Raw genomic sequence first — 20,651 nt, 5'->3', positions numbered from 1 at the left:
TAATGCTAGAGTCCTATTTTTTTTTCCTTTAAAGAGTTTAGCCCACAGAAGGGTGAAAAATATCCTTCCTATTCTTCCCCTCTTCAAATTACCATATTTGTCCTCCTCCTAACCATTTTTTTTTGTATTTGAACTTTTTTTTAGAAAGTTTTCAAAGATATACCAAAATACAGAGGATAGTATAATGAGCTCCCAAATACCTATCCCATTCTCCAGTTCAGCAATGATAATTTTTTATCACACCTCCTTGATGTCAACCTTTTTTAAACTTTTTAAAATTTATTTTATTTTATGATTAATTTATTTAATTTTTGAGAAAGGGCCTTGCTAGGTTGCCAGGGCTGCAGGGCAGGAGCATCTTCATAACTAGCTGCAGCCTTAAACTCTTGGGCTCCAGCAACCCTCCCTCCCACCCGAGCCTCACAAAGTTGCTAGGATTACAGGCACGGGCCACCACACCCAGGCTTCTCTTTCCCTTTCTTTCTTTTTTAAAGCTTCAGTAGTATTTAAAATAAATGCTTGCCATCATCCCAATTCACCTCTTACTACTTCTGATTTGTATCTCCGAAAAACAAGGACATTTTGTTACAAAAGCTCAAAATCATCATCCTGAACTAAATTAACAGACAGTACTTCCTTAACATCACCTAATTCCCAATCCATATTTATTTGCCTTAAGAATCCCATTACTTGAGATACGGAATGGAAGAAAAAGTATCCAATGTACTCAGCCTTACAATGAAACTAATTTATAGCTTTCATACGAAAGCTATAACCCAATTATAGCCCAAGAATATGGGGGAAGGGGAGAGGGAGGGGAGGGGTGGGGGGAGGATGGGTGGACGGAGGGTGATGGGTGGGACCACACCTATGGTTCATCTTATAAGGGTACATGTGGATCTTTCTAAACGTAGAATATAAATGTCTTAACATAATAACTAAGAAAATGACATGATAACCATTTAACCAGTTTGATGAAAATATTTCAGATTGTATATAGAACGAGCACACTGTACCCCATGACTGCATTTATGTACACAGCCATGATTTAATTTTAAAAAAAGTTAAAAAAATAAAAAATAAAAAAATCCCATTACTGCAGAAATGCCTCTTTGGCTTGTTCAACTTAGGATCCAAACAAGATCAACTCATCATAGTTGATTGTTATGACTTTTGAATCTCTTTCCCTAGAACAAACCTCCTACCCTTTCTCCTTTCTACATGCCTTTGACTTGCCGACATATTTAGGTCAGCAAGGTGTGCTATGTTCTGGTTTGCCTGATTGCTTCTTTTTCATGGAGCTGAATGTCAGATCTAAAGGTGTGATAAGATTTAGGGTTATTTATTTGACAATAAAAATAAAATTGCAGTAGGGCTGAGTACTTCACATTGAGGTCACCCACTTGTAGTGGCCCAAAGATCCCCTTCATTTCCCTGTGAAGTTAGTCAACCCCTACCGGAATTAGCAGCCACTTATCACTGTCTACATTGGTTATTTTACTAGGCGTAAAAATAATAAATGGTGATTTTTCTAATTCTGTCATGTTGCGGGGGGTGGATTTGAACACACAGAAACTGTCTCGGCACCAGTGAAGCCCAGAGTAATATGAGTGGAGGGGAGAACCGAGTGCAAGTCCTGAAGACTGTGCCAGTGAACCTTTCCCTAAATCAAGACCATCTGGAGAACTGCAAGCGGGAGCAATACATCACCAGCGTCCCCGAGAGCCCGGCCATCATCCCTGTGTCGGTGTCCGGGATCACCGTGGTGAAAGCTGAAGATTTCACGCCGGTTTTCATGGCCCCCCCTGTGCCCTATCCCCGGGGAGACGGGGAGGAGCAACGAGTGGTCATCTTTGAACAGACGCAGTATGATGTGCCGTCCGTGGCCACCCACAGCACCTACCTGAAGGATGACCAGCGCAGCACTCCGGACAGCACCTACAGCGAGGGCTTCAAAGACGCGGCCGCGGAGGTGAGTCCCCGCGTCCCCCCACCCCCCAGCTGGAACCCAAATCCACTACTCCTAGCTAATAGTGTTTTCTGGGTTTTTTTCCTATTTCCTTTTTAAGTGGGATAAAGGAATTAAATGGTGAGTTTTAGGTTCATGTATTTAAGTGTGTTTATTGGTATACTGATATTCTCTCTTCTAAACAGGTATTAATAAACCTGTGTGTCAGTGTATGAAAGAATGTTTCTATTTTTCTTGACTCTTCGATGACAGATACCTTTTTTAGTCTTAAAATGAAATGTTTATGAGGAATGATGAGATCTTTGTGGGGAAACTTCCTATTTTGTGAAGTCTGCACCTTTCACCTACTCTACTTTGGAACCTTTCAAACGTAGGGAGCTGAAGATGGTGCTTTTCCATTGCTTTTCCTTTCTTTCTTTCTTTCTTTCTTTTCTTTAACCATAGTACTCTTTGAAACCTTGTGTGATTGAATACTCATCTTTTTATTAAGTTAATAAGAGTTCATTACATGATGTGAATACATCAGTTTCGCTTTCTGCAGTCCATTAGCCTTTTTGGTTTCTTAACTACATGTTTCTAAGCGCCGGAATATTTACTCTGAAGAGGTTCATCTTATCAGCTGTGTCTTTGATAGTTTATGCTTCTGTTGTACCATTTAGAAAGTCTTTCTCCAACCCATTGTTACATGATTTTCTCTCTTTTCCTTTTTCTTTCTTTCTTTCTCTCTCTTGTTTCTTCTTTCGTGTGTGTGTTGTTTTCTGATCCATTTTAAGGTGATTTTAACGGAGTCAGGATTGAGGACCTTTTTTCTATATCCAGTATGACTGGATATCAGCTGCTCCAGCATCATTTGTTGACAAGGTGATCTTGTGGTGTCCATTTAATTGCCTTCAGATCTTTGTAGCATAGCAATTAATGACATAATTGTGGGTCCCCTTTCCAAATTTTGGCCCAGAATACATAATGCCTGTTTTTATTAGGCCGAGTCCAGTTTTTGCAGCATTTAGGAGCAGTGCCTCTGCGTTTGAGATGTTGGCCATTGGCTCCCCATTTCTTGGCCCACCCAGGTCAGTAAAAGACAATGACCAAAGAGGAGAATATATGGTTTCTAATTCTTTTAAAGAGGAGCGAGTGTGGTGGCAACTTAATACCTTCAGTCTGCTGCCTAGTTGGTTGCCCTTGGGACAAGTGCAGCTGCCTGAAGTTAAGATTTCATATCTAAATCATTTTTTTTTTTTGAGGGGGGGACAAAGCTTACTCTGTCACCCTGGATAGAGTGCCATGGCTATCATAGCTCACAGTAACCTCAAACTCTTGGGATGATACTACAGGTATCACAATGCCTGGCTATTTTTCTATTTTTAGTAGAGATGGGATCTTGCTCTTAATAATAATATTTTTTAAAATAAATATTTGATGAGCACTTACTATGTGCTGGGTATCCTGCTAAGTGATATATACTCATTTAATCCTCACAAAAGCCCTATGTGGAGGCACCATTACTGTCATCTGTTTTCTAAACGAGGAAACTGAGGCACCAAGAGCATCCATGTGTTCATGGTCATTAGGTAGTAAGTAGAGAGGTGGAACTCAACCCCAGCTGTTGGGCTGCAGGACCTAGGTCCTTAACCATTGCCTATACACTTTCAGGGAAGACTCTGTGGGGCCTTCTAATGCTCAGTAGTTCCATTGCTTAAGATCGTGACTCATTCAAACCTTTTTTTAAAAATCTGTGTTCTTTGTCCCTCTCCTTAGATATTATCTTATCTTTTAGGTATTAGGGACTAGGAGAAGAGGCACAGAGGGTTGATAAACAGGGACTAGCTCTCTGCAGAGAGTTGTAGAGAGCAGCTCTTGTATATGAGAGCCTACAAGTTGCACTGGCAGCCCTGCTACTCCCAGCATCAAGTCTGAGTGTTTTCTTTTAAATCAGGAAGTGACCCGAGCAAGACATGATAAATTCCTTGCCCATAAGAGGCTGTGATATTTCTTGGGTTCTGGTAGCTTCCCAATCAAACTTTCAATGTCCTTGTAATAATAATTTAAAAAATCTTAACGTTATCTCCCTTAGCTTCCTGTGTCACATTGCTTAAAATAGTTAACAAACATACTGAGTGAAGATCTTGTGGAGTTGCTGGTACTGCTGAATCTTTGATTTGCCCTCAAGTAGTCGGGGGTGTTTCTGTAGGAAAAGAAAATAACTGAAAATAACACTCCATAATCCCGTGTGAGGTACGTGGTCTTTTACTAAAAGATTGCCACTGGTGTAGGTATTTCTCACACAGTGTAGAAGTATTCCATTAGGCACAAAAGAGTATGGATGTGATCCAATGTCAACGGAACCGTCATGCTATTTGGGGGACATGCTATCAGTTGTGTTTGTATTGTAGATAAAGAGGCTTGGGAAAGGAAGCTATTGTATTTGGGGTTTTATTTTGAAGTAGATGAGAAAGTAAAGAAACTTACCAGAAACTAAATGTGAAGATTATTCCCACTGATTTTGGTTGAGCTGTTCTCTTTATCTTGGAAGTCGGTGTTTATATCGCATATTGTATTTCAGCCAGATGTAAATGAAATTGAATGATCTTCTATGATCTTTAGCCATCTCCTTGGCATCTGGTTATAGGATTAAGTGATTTCAGAGTAATTTCACCAAGAAAATTTCATGAAGGAAAATTTGTCTAAACTCTAGTACTTCTTATAGGCATACTATTAACTTTGTCTAGGACCCTTGTTGAATAAACAAATTTCATTTGCCATTTGAGACTGTTTGTGAGTGTGTGTGTGTGTGTGTGTGTGTTAGAAAGAAAGAAAGCAGTTTGCTTTGACTTAGGCTGGGATTTTTTAAGACAGTGGTAGCTGGCGGCACCTGTGGCTCAGTGAGTAGGTGCCAGCCCCATATACTGAGGATAGGGGGTTCAAACCCAGCCCTGGCCAAACTGCAAAAAAAAAAAAAAAAGATAGTGGTAGCGTTAAAAAGTGCTTTAATAGATTAATTTTAAATAATTTGATTTATGTTTTATTCTATATCTTCTTTGTAGCAATGTTTGTCAAATATTTTTTATACAAGGCATTAGGCATTGTATAAAGCAAGAGTAGAAGGCATATAGAGGCATGCCCTGGATTCTGCCTTTTTTTTTTTTCAGTTTTTGGCCAGGGCCGGGTTTGAGCCCACTACCTCCAGTATATGGGGCCAGCGCCCTACTCCTTTGAGCCACAGACGCTGCCCTGTATTCTGCCTTTTAGAAGCTTATATCTATGAAGAGAAATAATGATAGCTGTTATTTATTGAGGTCTCTGTTCTAGGCACCATGGCTTATGTCTTTTATTTCTAATCCCTATTACAATTATGGAAGCAAGATGCTATTTTTCCCATGTTACAGATGAAGAGGCAGAAGTTCAGAGAGGTTAAAAAAATTGCCAAAGATCACACAGCTATTAAGCACAGAGTATAGCTGATAAATAGAAATCAGAGTGGTAGTTAAGACCAAAAATATTACATAGGAAACATTTAAAAGTTAAGGGATGGAAGAGATTTTATTTAAAAAACAGAGACAGCCACATACACCTGAGCTGGTGGGTTCGAATCCAGCCCAGGCTGCCAAACAACGACAGCTGCAACCAAAAAATAGCCAGGCTTTGTGGCGGGTGCCTGTGGTCCCAGCTACTTGGGAGGCAGAGGCAGGAGATTCACTTGAGCCCAGGAGTTGGAGGTTGCTGTGAGCTGTGATGCTATGGCACCTCTACCCAGGGGAACAGCTTGAGGCTCTGTCTCTTAAAAAAAAAAAAAAAAATCACATAGTGAAAAGAAGAATTTGCTTATTCTGTACTAAAGTTTTGTGTAAGTCACTTCACCATAGTTTCTGATGTAATAAAGGAAACTAAGAGCTCAGTGATTTAATACAATAAAAATTTATTTCTTGCTAATGTTTATCTGCAGGCAGCTGTCTTTCAATTGGTGACTCAGGAATCCAGGACTCCTCCATCTTGTGACATTAGCCTCTCTCTTTACATATGGCTTCCAGTGTCACCCTAGCAGGGGAGGAGAGGTCACAGAGATAAGATGACTTGTAAATACTTTGACCTAGAAGCGGCACAAATCACCTTTGCTCACATTTTACTGGCTGGAACTAGTCACATGATCATCCTAACTGCAAAAGGGCTGAGAAATTAAGTCTTTCCATGTGCTCAGGAATTGAGAACTATTTTTGAGTGAGCATCACATAGCTCTACTATGTATTTCATAATTTAACTTCAGGTATATTATTTGTGGAATTGACTTGACATAGTTTGGAAGGAATCTTGAAATGAAAGCAAAAAATGATTATTTGGTGTTATCCAATAAATGTATTGTGGTGTGTTAATGTTATATTCGTCAGTAGACTGAAGCTGGAAGCAATTCTGGATCTAAACCCTTTCCACCATGATTGATTGATTAATGACTGGTAGTCCATTTTCCCATACACATTTAAAGAGTAAAATCTTAAAATGTTGATTCATCTACTAAATTGAAACATAGCCTCATGTGATTCATGCACACAATTCTATTATGGTTATCCTAAACATATGATGTGGTGGGCATAGTATGACCAAATTTCTGTCACTGCATTATTGTGTTTTTTTGGCATCAAGCAAAACTTTGGAAAATACCTAGCATATACATTTAATATTTTAGGAGCATTTGGGTTTCTCTACGCGTAGTCAAATTTGATAATACTCTATTGAATGACCCACTATTTGGATTCATAGTGGTCATTTACCCACATCATGCATAGGATGGCTATGAAAGTCCCAGTTCTGTTAAAGCTGTTCTTTAACTTTGCAGCCCCCTTTGATACTGTTGATCACTCTTCCCTTTTGAGATGCTTTTGGTGTCATGTCTGTAGCTTCTGTGACCACTGGTGTCCCAAAGACATCCCAATTTATTTCTCCAGCTTAATGTCCTCTTCAGAGCTCCTAACCTTTATATCCAACAGCCTATTTGACTTTCCTCTCATCCAAAATCTAACTTACAATCTTCCCTTGTATTCTCCACCTTCATAAGTGGTGCTGCCATCTTCTAGTTGCTTAAGCAACCAGAATGTTTTCTTGACATTCTACTCTGCACTCATTCCATCTCATTCATTGTCAATTCTATCATTCTTAAGATCTCTGAAATCCATCCGTCTGTCTCCATTGTTCTACCATACTGACCAAGGGCATCACTTTCTCTGGTCTCTAATACTGCTGCATCTGCTTTTATGTGATGTGCCTGCAATGGTCTTTTGGAAATGCAAATCTGTTCATGTCATCCATCATTTTTCCCCACCGCTGCTCTTAGATTGAGATCTTCTAAATATTCACAGTTTCACAAGACACTGCAGAGTCTGCTTCTCAAATGCCCTCCTTCCTCTTCTCACACTTTTGGGCTTGGCTCTGAGCTCCAGTCACTTCTGTGGACCTGATATCCTCCCTCCTGACTCAGGACCTTCATTCACGGTGGTCCATGCTCTAGAACTGAGCTGTGCAACACCGTAACCACTAGCCACATGTGATTATGAAAAAGAAATCAAATTAAAAATTCAGTTCCTCAGTTCCACTAACTACATTTTATATATACATGCAGCTAGAGGCTACCATTATAGACAGTGAAGATATAGAACATTACCATCACCCTACAAAGTTATATTGGGCTATGCTGTTCTAGAATATTCCTTATCACCTACTTCCTCTGTGTGACTTCCTTAGGGAAGCCCTCTATATTCTCTTTTCACTTCCTACTAAACTCAGTTTTCTTTTGTCCAAGTCTACCAGCCAAAGATTTCCATGAACAAATCTGAAGTCAAAATTACACTTATTTAGCCCCCTCAGCATGGGACCTGTATGAGCATCTCTGTCAGGGAGAGTTGGGAGGAGTCTGCATGCTGTTTGGTCCTGTGGTGGCTGAGTCTTAGGAGGGATTATGGAAGTGACAATCAACTCCAGATTGGATACCGTCAGAACATAGCAATAACCAGAACCTTGGTATCTCAGTAATCATTGTTCAGAAGGTGGGGCTGAGGAAGCCTTTGTAAAGAAAGCCACAATCACTAGAAAGAGGGGATGCTGTTCACTTTTGTAGCTGTCTTACCGTCTTCGGGGGCTGGTTGGAAGCATGGCTTGCCCTCTGTTGGCCTTTCCTGTGTTCCCCTGGAAACACTGCACTCTTTTAGGAGCATCAAGATTGATTGTCATGGGTGCCAATTCTCACCTTCTTGTAGAAAATGAATATGATGTGCTCTCATGGAACTCTCTCTTCTCACAGTGCTGGCACACAGTAATTTTTTTTAAATGGAAAATTGTTTGGCTAATATTTTTCCTCATTAGACCAGAAGCTTCATGAGGGCAGGGATTTCTGTTTGTCACCAGTGTATCCATAGACTCCAGGACAGTTCCCGATATAAAATAGATGTCTGGTAAATCATTGTTGAAAGAGTGAATGAATGAATGATAGAATCAAAAAAAATCAGTGGCTAATCAAATACATAAATGTATTAATATATAATTTTCCCACCATTGAAGAATCATTGTCTTTTTGCAGTAGATTCTTATCAGATGTTTACTTTCCTTTATCCAAGGAAACACTAGAATTCTAATATTTCAGATTTAAATATGTTTACTATTGCCTAATGTCTAAGCCCCTTTTAAAGAAATCTATCAAATATGTGTCATCATATCACTTTCTTTACTGTTATTTTTTTTTTCTGATTCCAGATCTATAGACATGCTATATCAAATCACAGTAAGGTGTGGTGATGTTGGCTGCCTGATTGCTTTTTCTCACCCAATAAATTATATTAAAAGGTCTCTAAGCAGTTTTAGAGATTTGATAACTGTAGCCAGAATACCCCAAGCATATTAGTTTTAATTCTTAGTACTCAATCATTTAGGGCCTTGTAATCCATCAGTGTAATCAGATCTCATCTAAAGGATTGTGATGTTTTGCAGGTGAACAGTCTAATTTTTAAAAATTTTAAAGATAATAGAACAGAATTAAAGAAAAAAATTTAAGCTTGAGAAAAGGTAATATCCTGTAATATATCAACTATTTTCATTTTCAATATCCTATAATATGCCTGTAAAATATCAGCTATTTTTGTTTTTTTCACACTTCTTGCTCATAGGAGCTCAGGCAATGGAGGAGGATTAGGTGTTTCCTTCAGCCTGTGTAATAGTTGACAGTCTCTCCGAGTCTGCAGATTTACAGTACCACACCTTATCACATGGCCCGGGTAATTACAGTAGCTGTAGGATTTATACATCCAGCGTGCTTTAGTAGGCTAGCACATGCTCAGGCTGCAGAGCTCTGTGGTATGGACAGTAAATCATTCTGGAGATGTTTGGTAATGCTGATTCACCATGATTTTTGTAGTTTACTGCCTATTCCTTCAGGTGAAGACCTTGAAAATTTTCTGCAGATCTCAAAGTCACTTCTTTCAATGCCTTTTTTTCATCATGCTACAGAATTTTACTCCAAAATGTACTAATTCCAGCTATACTAAGTGTAAATTCCTTTCCGAAGTCAGCCTTGTTCATAAGAGCTTTTTTTTTTTTTTTTTTTGAGACAAAGTCTCAGTTTGTTGCTCTCGGTAGAGTGCTGTGATGTCGTAGCTCATAGCAACCTCAAACTCTTGGGCTCAAGAAATTCTCTTGCCACAGCCTCCCAAGGAGCTGGGACTACAGGCATGTGCCACAATGCCCAGCTATTCTTTTAGAGATGGAGTCTCACTCTTGCTCAGGCTGGTCTTGAACTCAGGAGCTCAAGCAGTCTACCCACCTTGGCCTCCCAGAGTCCTAGGAATACAGGCGTGAGCCACCTCACCCAGCCCCAAGAACATTTATGCTAGCCACTAGCCACATGGGGTACTTGACAAGTGGCTAGTTGACTGAGGAACTGAATTTTTTATTTTATTTAAATCTACTGAACTTAAAGTGTTTACTAGCACACGTAGCTAGTGGCTGCTATATTGGGCAGAAAGACTTAGATTTTCAGATCCTCCCTTCATTGTCAGGGTGGGCCTGCGCCCCAGGCACACACCACAAGCACTCATTGTGTTGTCTTCATTTGTGGGGGTCATCTTTGGCCTAAATTATTTTCACTCAGTTCTTTCAATTAATCCAGGTTCTCTGTAGCTTCCAAAGGTCAGGGTGAATCTTATAACCTGTAAGAAATCTTCCCATATTTTACTGATCTTCCTTTTCTGCCAATGCCTACTCTCTGCTGTTCTAGTTAGGACACATAAGTGAATGGATGAATAATTCTGCATCGATATTGACATATAGTTATTGGTTGTGTTATAATTTTGTTGTTGTTTTTCATAGGCATTCACTCTATCCCCTAACCAATTGTTATTGCTCTGAGGTTAGGATAATGTCTTATGTACTTTTATATTTCTTCTGGCACCAAGCAGATGGTGAAGCCCCAGAATTTTCCTGTTGAATGCTTTGCTGATTGACAGATTGAGTGCAAAAGAAATACAAATCTGTTCCTTTGATTCTCTGTTGTGATTATTCACAAGTCAACAAGTATATGCAATGTTCATGGGATTCATTTGGGTAAACTTTGCTTGGATGCAAGGAATAAGAGTGGATCAAAAGAAGGATCATAAATATGTATGTAAACTGTGATATAAGGTATCCCGAATTCTAGAGACAGTGATGAGGGATTGTGAAGACGTTTGAAAAATAACTGTGAGAAACCACTTCCTGTGGAAGGAAACTCTTGAAATACTCGTTAAGGAATGGAAGTTTATCTCACAGAAATGAGAGGCAGGAGAAAAGGACACTTGAAAAAAATTTTACAATAGAAGGACGAGGTGCGTGTGATCAACCAAGTGCTTTTTCACCAATATCCTATTATATATTCCCTTTAGGAGCAAGCGTCAGGGCTTTTGGTCACTTACTTTCAACAAGGTTCTAAATGTGGCACAGGGCATCCTATTTGCACTGTAGGTGTAACAATTGAACATCTCTACAACCACACTTCTTTAGGTGAGATACTAAACTTAGAGTTTCCCCCCTCAAACCCTACTCTTACAATACTGTGATAATGAAGGTTCTTGGAAAAGGGTTCTGAATATGGCACAATGATTATTCTATAATAGTATTTATCCATGTATGCAGTGTTCGTTATGTACCAGACACTATTCTTAGTACTTTCTCACCCCATTTAATTCTTCTAATTACTATGAGTACATTTCACAGATGGAGAAAACATAGCATTTACCTCATTTTACACAGGTGACAGGTAAGCGAGGTAGAACTTGACTCTAGACAAGAAGAGTCAAGAAACTATAGCTGGAGAAACGATGCTCCCAGTCACTCTACTAGATTGCTTTTTGGCTATGTGGGCTCTGTGTAATACTTACTGTTCCATTAATTCAGAATTTATAACGTGGAATAAATGTTGGAGACAATAGAAAAAGGAAGAGATATTTTATGTGTTTGAGAAAATAGTTTCTAGTGCCTCAAACACTTTAGTAACACACCTGTGCACACATGAGTACCATACCAAGCACGAACAGTTGAGCGTAGCTCTTGGTGAGCAAGTGATATGTGAGTTCTGTGAAGAAATGGTAATATAATGCCCAAAGTATATAATTTTCCTTTCTAATGAAAGGAGAAAATGTGGAATACATACATTACTATTATGGTGTGATGACTTGGCTATTTGTTTCAGTTTTGACGACTTTTGCATTTTGCAGAAATTTCGGAGTGCTTCAGTTGGGGCTGAGGAGTACATGTATGACCAGACATCCAGGTAGGTCACCAGGAGCTTATCCTTAGGAATAGATTAACTGATGACCTTCTAAGTATATCTCTAAGTTATACCTTTCTTTTGGCTACAGAGTCTCTCTTTGACACCTTGGTAGAGTGTCATGGAGTCATAGCTCACAGCAACCTCAAACTCTTGGGCTTAAGCAATTCTCTTATCTCAGCCTCCCAAGTAACTGGGACTACAGGCGCCTGCCACAACACCCAGCTATTTTTTTAGAGACGGGGGGGGGGGGTCTCGCAGTTACTCAGGCTGGTCTCGAACTCCTGCACACAAGCAATCCACCCCCTTGGGCCTCCCAGAGTGCTGGGATTATAGGTGTGAACCACAACACCCGGCCCAAGTCATATTTTAAAACCTGTTTTCTTATAAACTTTTAGAGAACAATCTGATTTCCTTTGCTTTGATTCTTTTCTCTGTACAAATGACTCCTACATCATTGTTTCCTGTCTTGACCAGCTGTCTGGGGCTGGTATCTTTTCTTCTTCCTGCTAATGTCTGGACGTTCCTTCTAAGGTGTTCCTCTGAAACTCAATCTCATGTGGCTCCAACCCAGCAGGTATGAAATGAAACTCTTTATCTTTCTTTTCCTTTTCTTTCCCTCCCTCCTTGTTTCCCATCTGCTTTTCTGCCTTTATTTTCCTATTGTGGCTAATGATGTACCCACTCTCAGCCAGCCCAGCTGGACCCGTCAGGGTCCGCCTTCCTTCCTGTTGTACTTTCCGAGTGCTGAAATGTCTGTTCTCGCCTGTCCCTTCCCATTCAACTTACACTTGTCAACTTTCTCTTAAACTGTTGTGATACAACTCTCCTCCCAGTGCTTCCTTTTCTGTTCTACTGTGCACACAGCTAGCTGCCAGCTACCATGCACTCAGGTGTGTTCCATGTACCCACAGTGTGAGTAGGATTGGAGATAAGATAGAACCTCTCCTTACAGGAGGGAGAAATGTGTGGTGACAAACTGCAATACATTTGCCAAATGATGAGTCCTGCTACAGACAGACAGAGAACTAAGTGGACCTGTGCATCTGGGTGCTGGCTACTTTTGAGGATGTGGGAAAACAGGACGTAGATGTTCCCAGGAAGTGGCATTTGAGCTGGATCTTGAAGGATTAACAGCAGGTGCTTTTTAAGAAAAGAAGGAGGATTAAGAACATTTTAGGCAGAGGGTTCATGATTAAAGACACTGGGTGTGCCCATGCCTAAAGACAAGAGAGAATGGCAAGAAATGAATTTCTCTCCCATTTATAAAACTTACCAGTAATTTCATAATTTCAGACAATTAAACACAAGTTCTTTATAAAGATGGTCAGGGCCTTCTGTGTTCTGGTCCCTTTTTCCTTAAAACCCCACATCCCACCATGTTTCTTATTCCTCTGCTCTTACCTATATGGCTCTTTTCCATTCTCTCTGCTTCCCCTTAAAATCATCTGGATCTTTCAATGTCTTTCTCTAATCTCAGACTCCCCCGTCATCCTCCCCTGTTCATCCTAATTACAATTTGGTGTGTGTTGCAGGAGTTGGGGGAGGTGGCAAAGACAGAATTCCAAATCCCTTCTAAAATGTGGAAATACATATATAATTTGCATGCTGTCAATGCAGCATACTGTGTCATCAGCTGTCAGGCCAGTGGCAAGAGAGTGACCTACCAGCCACTCCACCTGGTTCCACGGCTGCCAATGTCCCACAGAGGAAGCATGTCTCTAAGCCTGTCCTCAGCTGTCGAGTGAGGAAGAGGGACTGAATCCCGGGTACTTATCTTGTATCATGGACAGGCTTGGGGGACATTAATCCTTCAAATTATATAAAAAATTGTTTATATTCATATCTGCCTTTTTCTAGGGAGAGGGTTCACAGCTTTCTTCACAATTTTAAAGCTGTCTTCACCTTACACAAGGTGCAAGCTATTGGTTGAGGTGATTGCTAATATCCTGTTCCAGTCTAAAATGTTATGATTTAATGATAGTGTAGTGAAATTGATTTTTCAAGCAAAATGACAATGTAATCAGTTCTGTCTGGAATGATTTATTTCCCTTCTTGTTCTAAGACACATATCTGGAATTTGCTTAGTTTAGTAGCTTCAGCCTGAGATGTTTATCATATAAGAACAATATTATTTTTCCCTTCGAAATTTTTTCTCATTGTCAAAGTTAAAAAATAAATAAAACATGATAGAAATATTTACTGTGGTAAGCACAAGGCCCCCGTAATCCTGTAAGGAGGCCATTTTGAGAGACAAAATTTGAGAAGTCTTTGCACCCTTTCAAATACTATGAAATGAAAGAGCTAAAATAATAGAGCCAATGGAGAGGTTCTGATAATTCAGAAAATACCTAAGCTGCTTGTTTTGGGATCATCACTGTGTACCATGGTGCAGTGCAGCAGAAATAAATATTTCTGAAAGAACATGTTTAAAAAGATTTTGATTCCTACCTTTTATGTTTGTTTCACTTGTGTATTTTTCAAAGTTGGAAAAAAATTTTTGCTTTGTAAATTATGTAGTATTTACAAAATATTAGGAAACTATTTAAAGCAGGGATCTGTAAACTTTTTCTGTAATGAGCTTGGTAGTAAAAATTTTAGATTCTCTGGACGACAGTCTCTGTCACAGCTTCTCAACCCTGCAGTTGTAATGTGAAAGCAATTACAGATAATACACAAACAAATGAGTATGGCTGTGTTCTAATAAAACTTTATTTACAAAAATAGGCAGTGAGTTGGATTTGGCCCATAGACCATCATTTCCAAACCCCTGATTTAGAGCAACCTTGTCATGAATTGTTGTGCATGTTTAAAAACAAGAAACAAAAACCAAAAAAACAATAACAAACAAACCAACCAAAAAACCTCTCTCCCTACTAAGGAAGGAGATTGTTAGTGGTGACTGTTTGAGTTTTAGATTTCACATTTTGAAATGTTTTAAAGTGGAATATTGCTATTTGCAACGTCTTGGTTAGACAAAAAGAAGCTTGGGTATATACATGAAGTAAAGAAAAACGTTCAGACATTTGGTTTGTTGTTAGCATAAACGCGGCAAATTCTGTCAATTCTTAAGCTTCAGGTGCTACCTAATTGTCAGCTGAGATCTGCTAGGGTTTATCCTGATGCAAACTTACATGACTGGCCAGGCTCAGCATGGACTTTCTCCCCTTCTAAACCATCTGGTTTATGGGCTACTATTAGAAATGTTGTATATATTGTACTAGCAATGACCTTTGGTCTGGTCCCATCTCTTTTGCCATATGCAGTGTTTTGACTCTATAATAGAGTAACTGTTAGGTGATAATCCTACAAAATGCTCCTGATATGAAATTAGTGAGGAAGGCAGACATGTCCAAGTGAGCTAACCTGACAGTGTTTGTTCTCTGTTCACAGTGGCACATTTCAGTACACCCTGGAAGCCACCAAATCTCTCCGTCAGAAGCAGGGCGAGGGCCCCATGACCTACCTCAACAAAGGACAGTTCTATGCTATAACACTCAGCGAGACCGGAGACAACAAATGCTTCCGACACCCCATCAGCAAAGTCAGGGTATGGGCCCCGTTTCTCAGATACAGTGGAGAGGGATGAAATGAGTGGAATGGCGTGGCTAAAAATTCCAAAATTAAAAATTTAGAATTTTTAATTCTAAAACAAATGTCAGAGAGTTGGGGCAAGTAGTTTATCATTTTAATTAGTAACCAGGAAACCCCAGGGAAGGGACATGGTTGGAATGTGCTTTCTAACTGTGTCTAAGGAATTTCCCTGCTTCATTCACTGCCTATATGCTACTTAGCTGTTGTTTTTAATCAATTGATTGTAATTTTTCAAGCAAGTAGCTGTAAGTCAGACCCTATCTGTGGGTGAGAAAGAGCTGTTGTTCTATTCTATAAAGGGGAAGGCAATTCACTGAGTCCCTGGGCCCTTTGTAGCTTAGTTAAAAAACCTTCTGCAGCCCCATGCCTTCTCAGGGTCCAGGGGATGAGGCATGATCCCCGCCAGGAGTAGGCTGGAGGAGTTTTCAGATTCATGAATATTAGTTATTCGTGGGAAGTGAAACTGGAGCCCTAGCTCACTGCTCTGGAAGCCTGCCAGCTTCTGGCATTCCAGCTCCTGTCAAGAAGAGAGGAAGCTGGTAATCCCTCTCTGCTGAAAAAGAAAATGATAGCAGAGCTCTGAAAAGAGGTTGAAGGACTTTCCTGGTCTGTCACAAAATGATTTACACTGCTGTGTCCTTGGTGCCCAGCCTGCCTTATTTTAGCTGCAGCTTGCTCTTCCGTGGGGTGCCCCAGTGGGCCCCCAGCACAGGTGGGTTGAGCCTACTGCAGGGGGTAAGGTTTCAGTGTGCTGTGTGCTCACTAAGAGAATTAGTATGTCCCAACATTGTAGTCAGGACTGTGGTGGAGAACAGGCGTTCTCAACAACAAGAGTTACAACACAATAACTGATACTTACTGAGATCTTCTGTGTGCCAAGCACCACGTTAGACACCATCCATCTAGGAACTTGCTGAAACTAACTACAACCTTATGAAAAAGGCACTATTTAAAAAAAAATAATATTACAGAGAAGGAAACTTGAGCTTTCATGTTACCTAGTTCACCTAGCTAACATGTAACAGAACCAAGATTTATCCCAGACCCTCAGACTCCTGAGCCCAACTCTCCTAAACCATGATGCTGTGTTGTGTTGAAAAGCTTAGGGTCCGCCTCCGGATATGTGTCCTGGAATTACAACCTACCCACTCACACGCAGGTAGCAGGTAAGAGGGGTCGCCCTCGGGATCTATGTCCCACAGTTATGCCCTATCCCTAATATGTGGGTGCATAGTAAGAAGACATTGAATCAATTTGCTCTTATAAAAAGTCTTATAAATTTCAAGAAAAGAATGTAACTTATGTGCATCCTCCTAACACCATCATCACCATCACCCTAAAAAATGATGTGTGGTTAATTCTACAGTCATGACAACAGTTTGGATACAAGAATCCACTTTGTTGGAATCATGAAAATAATTGAATGTGAAGATTTTATTATGTTACATTTTGGCTAAGGAGGAGTCCTACTTTTCTTAAGGACTTTAACCTAACATCCTTAGAGACTAAGTTTGGTGCCTTTCAGAGTGGATCTTTCTTACTCCTCGGCTCTGGGACAGCAAGCCTGGAGGAAGGAGGGGTGCCCTTGTAACATACCAGCATTTATTTCTGAGAACAGTGTGTAATTTCCATGTGAAGCATGTACGTCGTGGTAATAATAGCTTCAAACTCATTTTTTCTTTATCACTGAAGAAATAAATTTCCATACCAAGAATATGTCACTGTTTATGCTAATTTAGTCAGTTGCTAGAAAAAAAAATTTAATTTAGATGTTATTTTTATTTGGGGATAGAAATAAATACCAGAAAGCCACACAGTGGCTTTTACAGATAGATGGAAAAGTTTGAGGAAGCCCAGAGGGAAGAATGAAGAGCTGGCTGAGCTGATGGCTGCCCCAGCATAATGATGGCTCCCTTGTTGCCACTGTCCATGCCTTTCAAGATGGAGGGGAATCATATGGATGCATATTTCTAAAGCAGTCTTTCTAATAAACATCTACTTGTTTGTTTAAAAAACGTCCACGCATATGTTAGGAACCAGCCAGAGTTTGAACTGACAGTCAGCCACCAGCATGCATTTGCTGTCTTACTTGTCACCAAGGTGAGCTGCAGACAATGACTCAGTCCTTGTTGAGTCTGAAGTTAATGGGAAAACAGTGCCAGCAGGTGAATAGTTGTAAATAATTAAGTAAACAACTGCAAATGTGTAAACCTCTCTCCAAAGGAGAAGTTCTTAAGGAATGGGAGTCCATGAAATACTCTCCTGGAATAGTGGAAAAGTGTCTAAGAAGTATTTTGGATGTGGAGTAAGAGGAGGAATATTCTGATGCTGTAATTAAAGTGTTTTGGGCGGGGTATTTTTTGGTACTATCTCCATTTCATAAATGACAGTGAATTAATGTGTATCTATTTATTTATTTTTATTAAATCATAACTTTGTACATTGATGCATTTATGGGGTTCAGGGTACTGCTTCGATATACAATGTGAAATGTTTACATTGAACTAAGTAACACATCCATCACAATTATATTCATTTCTTAATAGTCAGCTCTGATCACACACCACTGCTCTGTAACCTGGGTGAGAAAGTGAGACCTGGTCTCAAAACAACAACAACAACAACAAAAGTCTTAAATCAAATACACCATATATGCCTATCTGCAAACGAGCAGGTATACTTGGTTTTAGACTTTTGTTGTTGTTGTTGTTGTTTTGAGACTGGGTCTCACTTTCTCACTCAGGTTACAGTGCAGTGGCGTGTGATCAGAGCTTACTGTAGCCTCAAACTCCTGGCCTCAGATGATCCTCCTGCCTCAGCCTTCCAAGTACCTGGGGTATAGATGCACCAATACCCCTAACTAATTTTTTTAAGTTATTTTGTGTGTAGATGAGGGTCTCACTGTGTTGCCCAGGCTGGTCTCAAACTCTTGACGTCAAGCAATCTCCCTGTGTTGGCCTCCCAAAGTGCTGGGATTATAGCTTTGAGCCACCTAGCCCAGGCTGTATATTTAGTTTAATGAGGCTATTTGTAATTTAGAACTGAAAAGGATTTGGGATTCTTATTTCTGTAAGATATAATTAGTTTCCCAAGCTCCTTTTCAAAGTACATCCACGTTGTATTTAAATAGATATCATAGTTCTTATATTTTTTGGTGCATGAAAGATTTCTAGTTTGGATCTGTGTTTACCAATATCAATTTGTCACTTAGTATTTCCCTCTTTTCCTTATTTCCCTCCTTCCTTTATTTCCTTCCTTCCCAGTATTCCAACCTGAAGCACTTAAATAGGCCAGAAATGAATGTTTGCCAAATTCTGCTGTATTTGCCAGGGGCATCGAATTCTATATTTAAGAATACGAAATTTCAAAAGTGTGCTTGTTTTCAACATAAGAAAAAAAAATATTTTGGGTGTTCCTACTGACCTCACAAAATAAACAGTTTGCGGGTAATTGGTTAATCTCGCTGTTCATGACCTCCTGGTAAAACTGATAAAGGATCCTTTTTTGTTTTTCTGTGTTATTTTCATTTCCTAATCATTTTGTACGTAGGTTCATTTTAAGACAGAACAGACCATAAAAGTCTGGGCTTTTCTAACACCAGAAAAGCAATAGTACAGAAAGACGCCTCTCCTAGAATCTGGAGACGGAGGCAGCAGAGGCCCTGAGCAGAAAGTAAGTGGCTCAATTCTCCCCTCTGCAGAGCGTGGTGATGGTGGTCTTCAGTGAAGACAAAAACCGTGAAGAACAGCTTAAGTACTGGAAGTACTGGCACTCTCGGCAGCATACAGCGAAGCAGAGGGTCCTTGACATTGGTAAGTTGACCTTGACCTCCCTGCATAGTCCTTGATAAACTGACATTGCGCCTCTGCGCCAAGGGGAGCCCAGTGTGGTAACCGGACCTAGCAGCCACATGGCTCTCTGCCCAGTGCGCCAGGCACGGCTGATGCAGTTTTCGTGTGTTAGGACGTGAAGCACATATCAGCCTGAGAAATGAAAGCTGGACTAAGCCAAGAGCAAAACCTTTTCTGTTTTGTGAAAGTCGGCTGTGTCCTGTACAATTATAGCTTTACACTGAGATTTGCAGTGGCCATTTCGATTTCAAATCATGTTTCCATGCTTTCCCTCTTTAAGCCCAACAGGCAATCAGTATCCGGATGAACGCTTACTCCTGCAACGTGAATAAACACAAGTCATGTGGCTCTAAGGCACTTGGCAAAGGTCCCAAGAGCACACAGAGAGTTTCTAGTTCTCTAGTTGTCCGTCCAAGGTTCCTTCCACCCCGACACACACCTAGCACAAGTGGTACGAATGGACCACTGAGAGACACTCCCTGCCACTAAGGAAGAAATGAGCCGGGAGTCTGCATACCCCTAGACATGGTTGTTCTCTAGAGACCAGTAGCCCCTGGATGACTCAGCACCCAGTATGTGCTTGGGAAGGCGAAACCCATGCTGAGTAGTTCAGTGGAGGGAAATTCATTGCCGTGGTTGGACAGGCTGAAGGCACATTGAGATAATCCAGTTATCACCTGCCAGTCTAGGGAATCAGAGGAAAGAGGAGGTGGGTGTTAGAGGAGCCACCCACAGGGGCTGTGACCACAGAGGGAGCAGCTTTCCAAGGGAGGCTCATCCATAGAGGAATCACTGGCAGAGGCTCTCTCCATGCTGAGAAAGGAGAAACGCCCTGGCGTCTCCCTACCGCTGGATCTCCTGCTGTCACTTCCCACTGGCAGAATTTAACGTGCAGCCAGAATGTACGTGGCTCTAGGAAATGAAATTTATAGGATTCAATCTCTCAGATACTAAGTGGAGGAAATCAGGAAGTGAACCTTAAAGTTTCCAAAATTTGGCTGTACGTAGTAGCTCAAACTTGTAATCCTAGCAACCCAGGAGGTTGAGACGACAGGATGGTTTGAGCTCAGGAGTTCAAGACCAGCCTGAGCAAGAGTGAGACACCATCTTTACTAAAAATAGAGAAACATTTAGCTCTAGTCCAGCTACTTGGGAGTCTGAAGCAGGAGGCTATGGCTTGAGCCTGGGAGTTTGAGTTTGTTGTTAGCTATGATGACAGTGCACTTGACCCAGGGTGACCAAAAAAAAAAAAAAAAAAAAGCTTCCAAAAATTACCTTCAAACATAGACAGTGATGTATGTGTTTCTAAGAAATTTTACAATTTTATCTACATGCTGTTTCTGTAAGAAATAAGTCATTTGGGCTTGGCGCCTATGGCTCAAGCGGCTAAGGCGCCAGCCACATACACCTAAGGTGGCGGGTTCGAATCCCCAGCCCAGCCCACCAAACAACAATGATGGCT

General features: G+C 40.5%; 1 protein-coding gene across 2 annotated transcripts in view; it reads left to right on the top strand.

Annotated features, from left to right (window-relative positions):
* GRHL2 (grainyhead like transcription factor 2) overlaps window positions 1-20,651 on the top strand; it is a 123,359-nt gene that overhangs the window by 12,752 nt on the left and 89,956 nt on the right. For both annotated transcript variants that reach the window (XM_012809952.1, XM_012809954.2), the window contains exons 3-6: window positions 1,573-1,972; window positions 11,692-11,747; window positions 15,138-15,294; window positions 19,039-19,150. In XM_012809952.1, the coding sequence (XP_012665406.1) occupies window positions 1,573-1,972; window positions 11,692-11,747; window positions 15,138-15,294; window positions 19,039-19,150 (725 nt within the window). The remainder of the gene's footprint in view (window positions 1-1,572; window positions 1,973-11,691; window positions 11,748-15,137; window positions 15,295-19,038; window positions 19,151-20,651) is intronic.

Source organism: Otolemur garnettii, unplaced genomic scaffold (assembly GCF_000181295.1).
Source record: "Otolemur garnettii isolate 467f Iridium unplaced genomic scaffold, OtoGar3 scaffold00004, whole genome shotgun sequence".
Lineage (NCBI taxonomy): Eukaryota > Metazoa > Chordata > Mammalia > Primates > Galagidae > Otolemur > Otolemur garnettii.
Note: the sequence above shows the minus strand (reverse complement) of the source record. Positions and strands in the feature narration are given on the sequence as shown.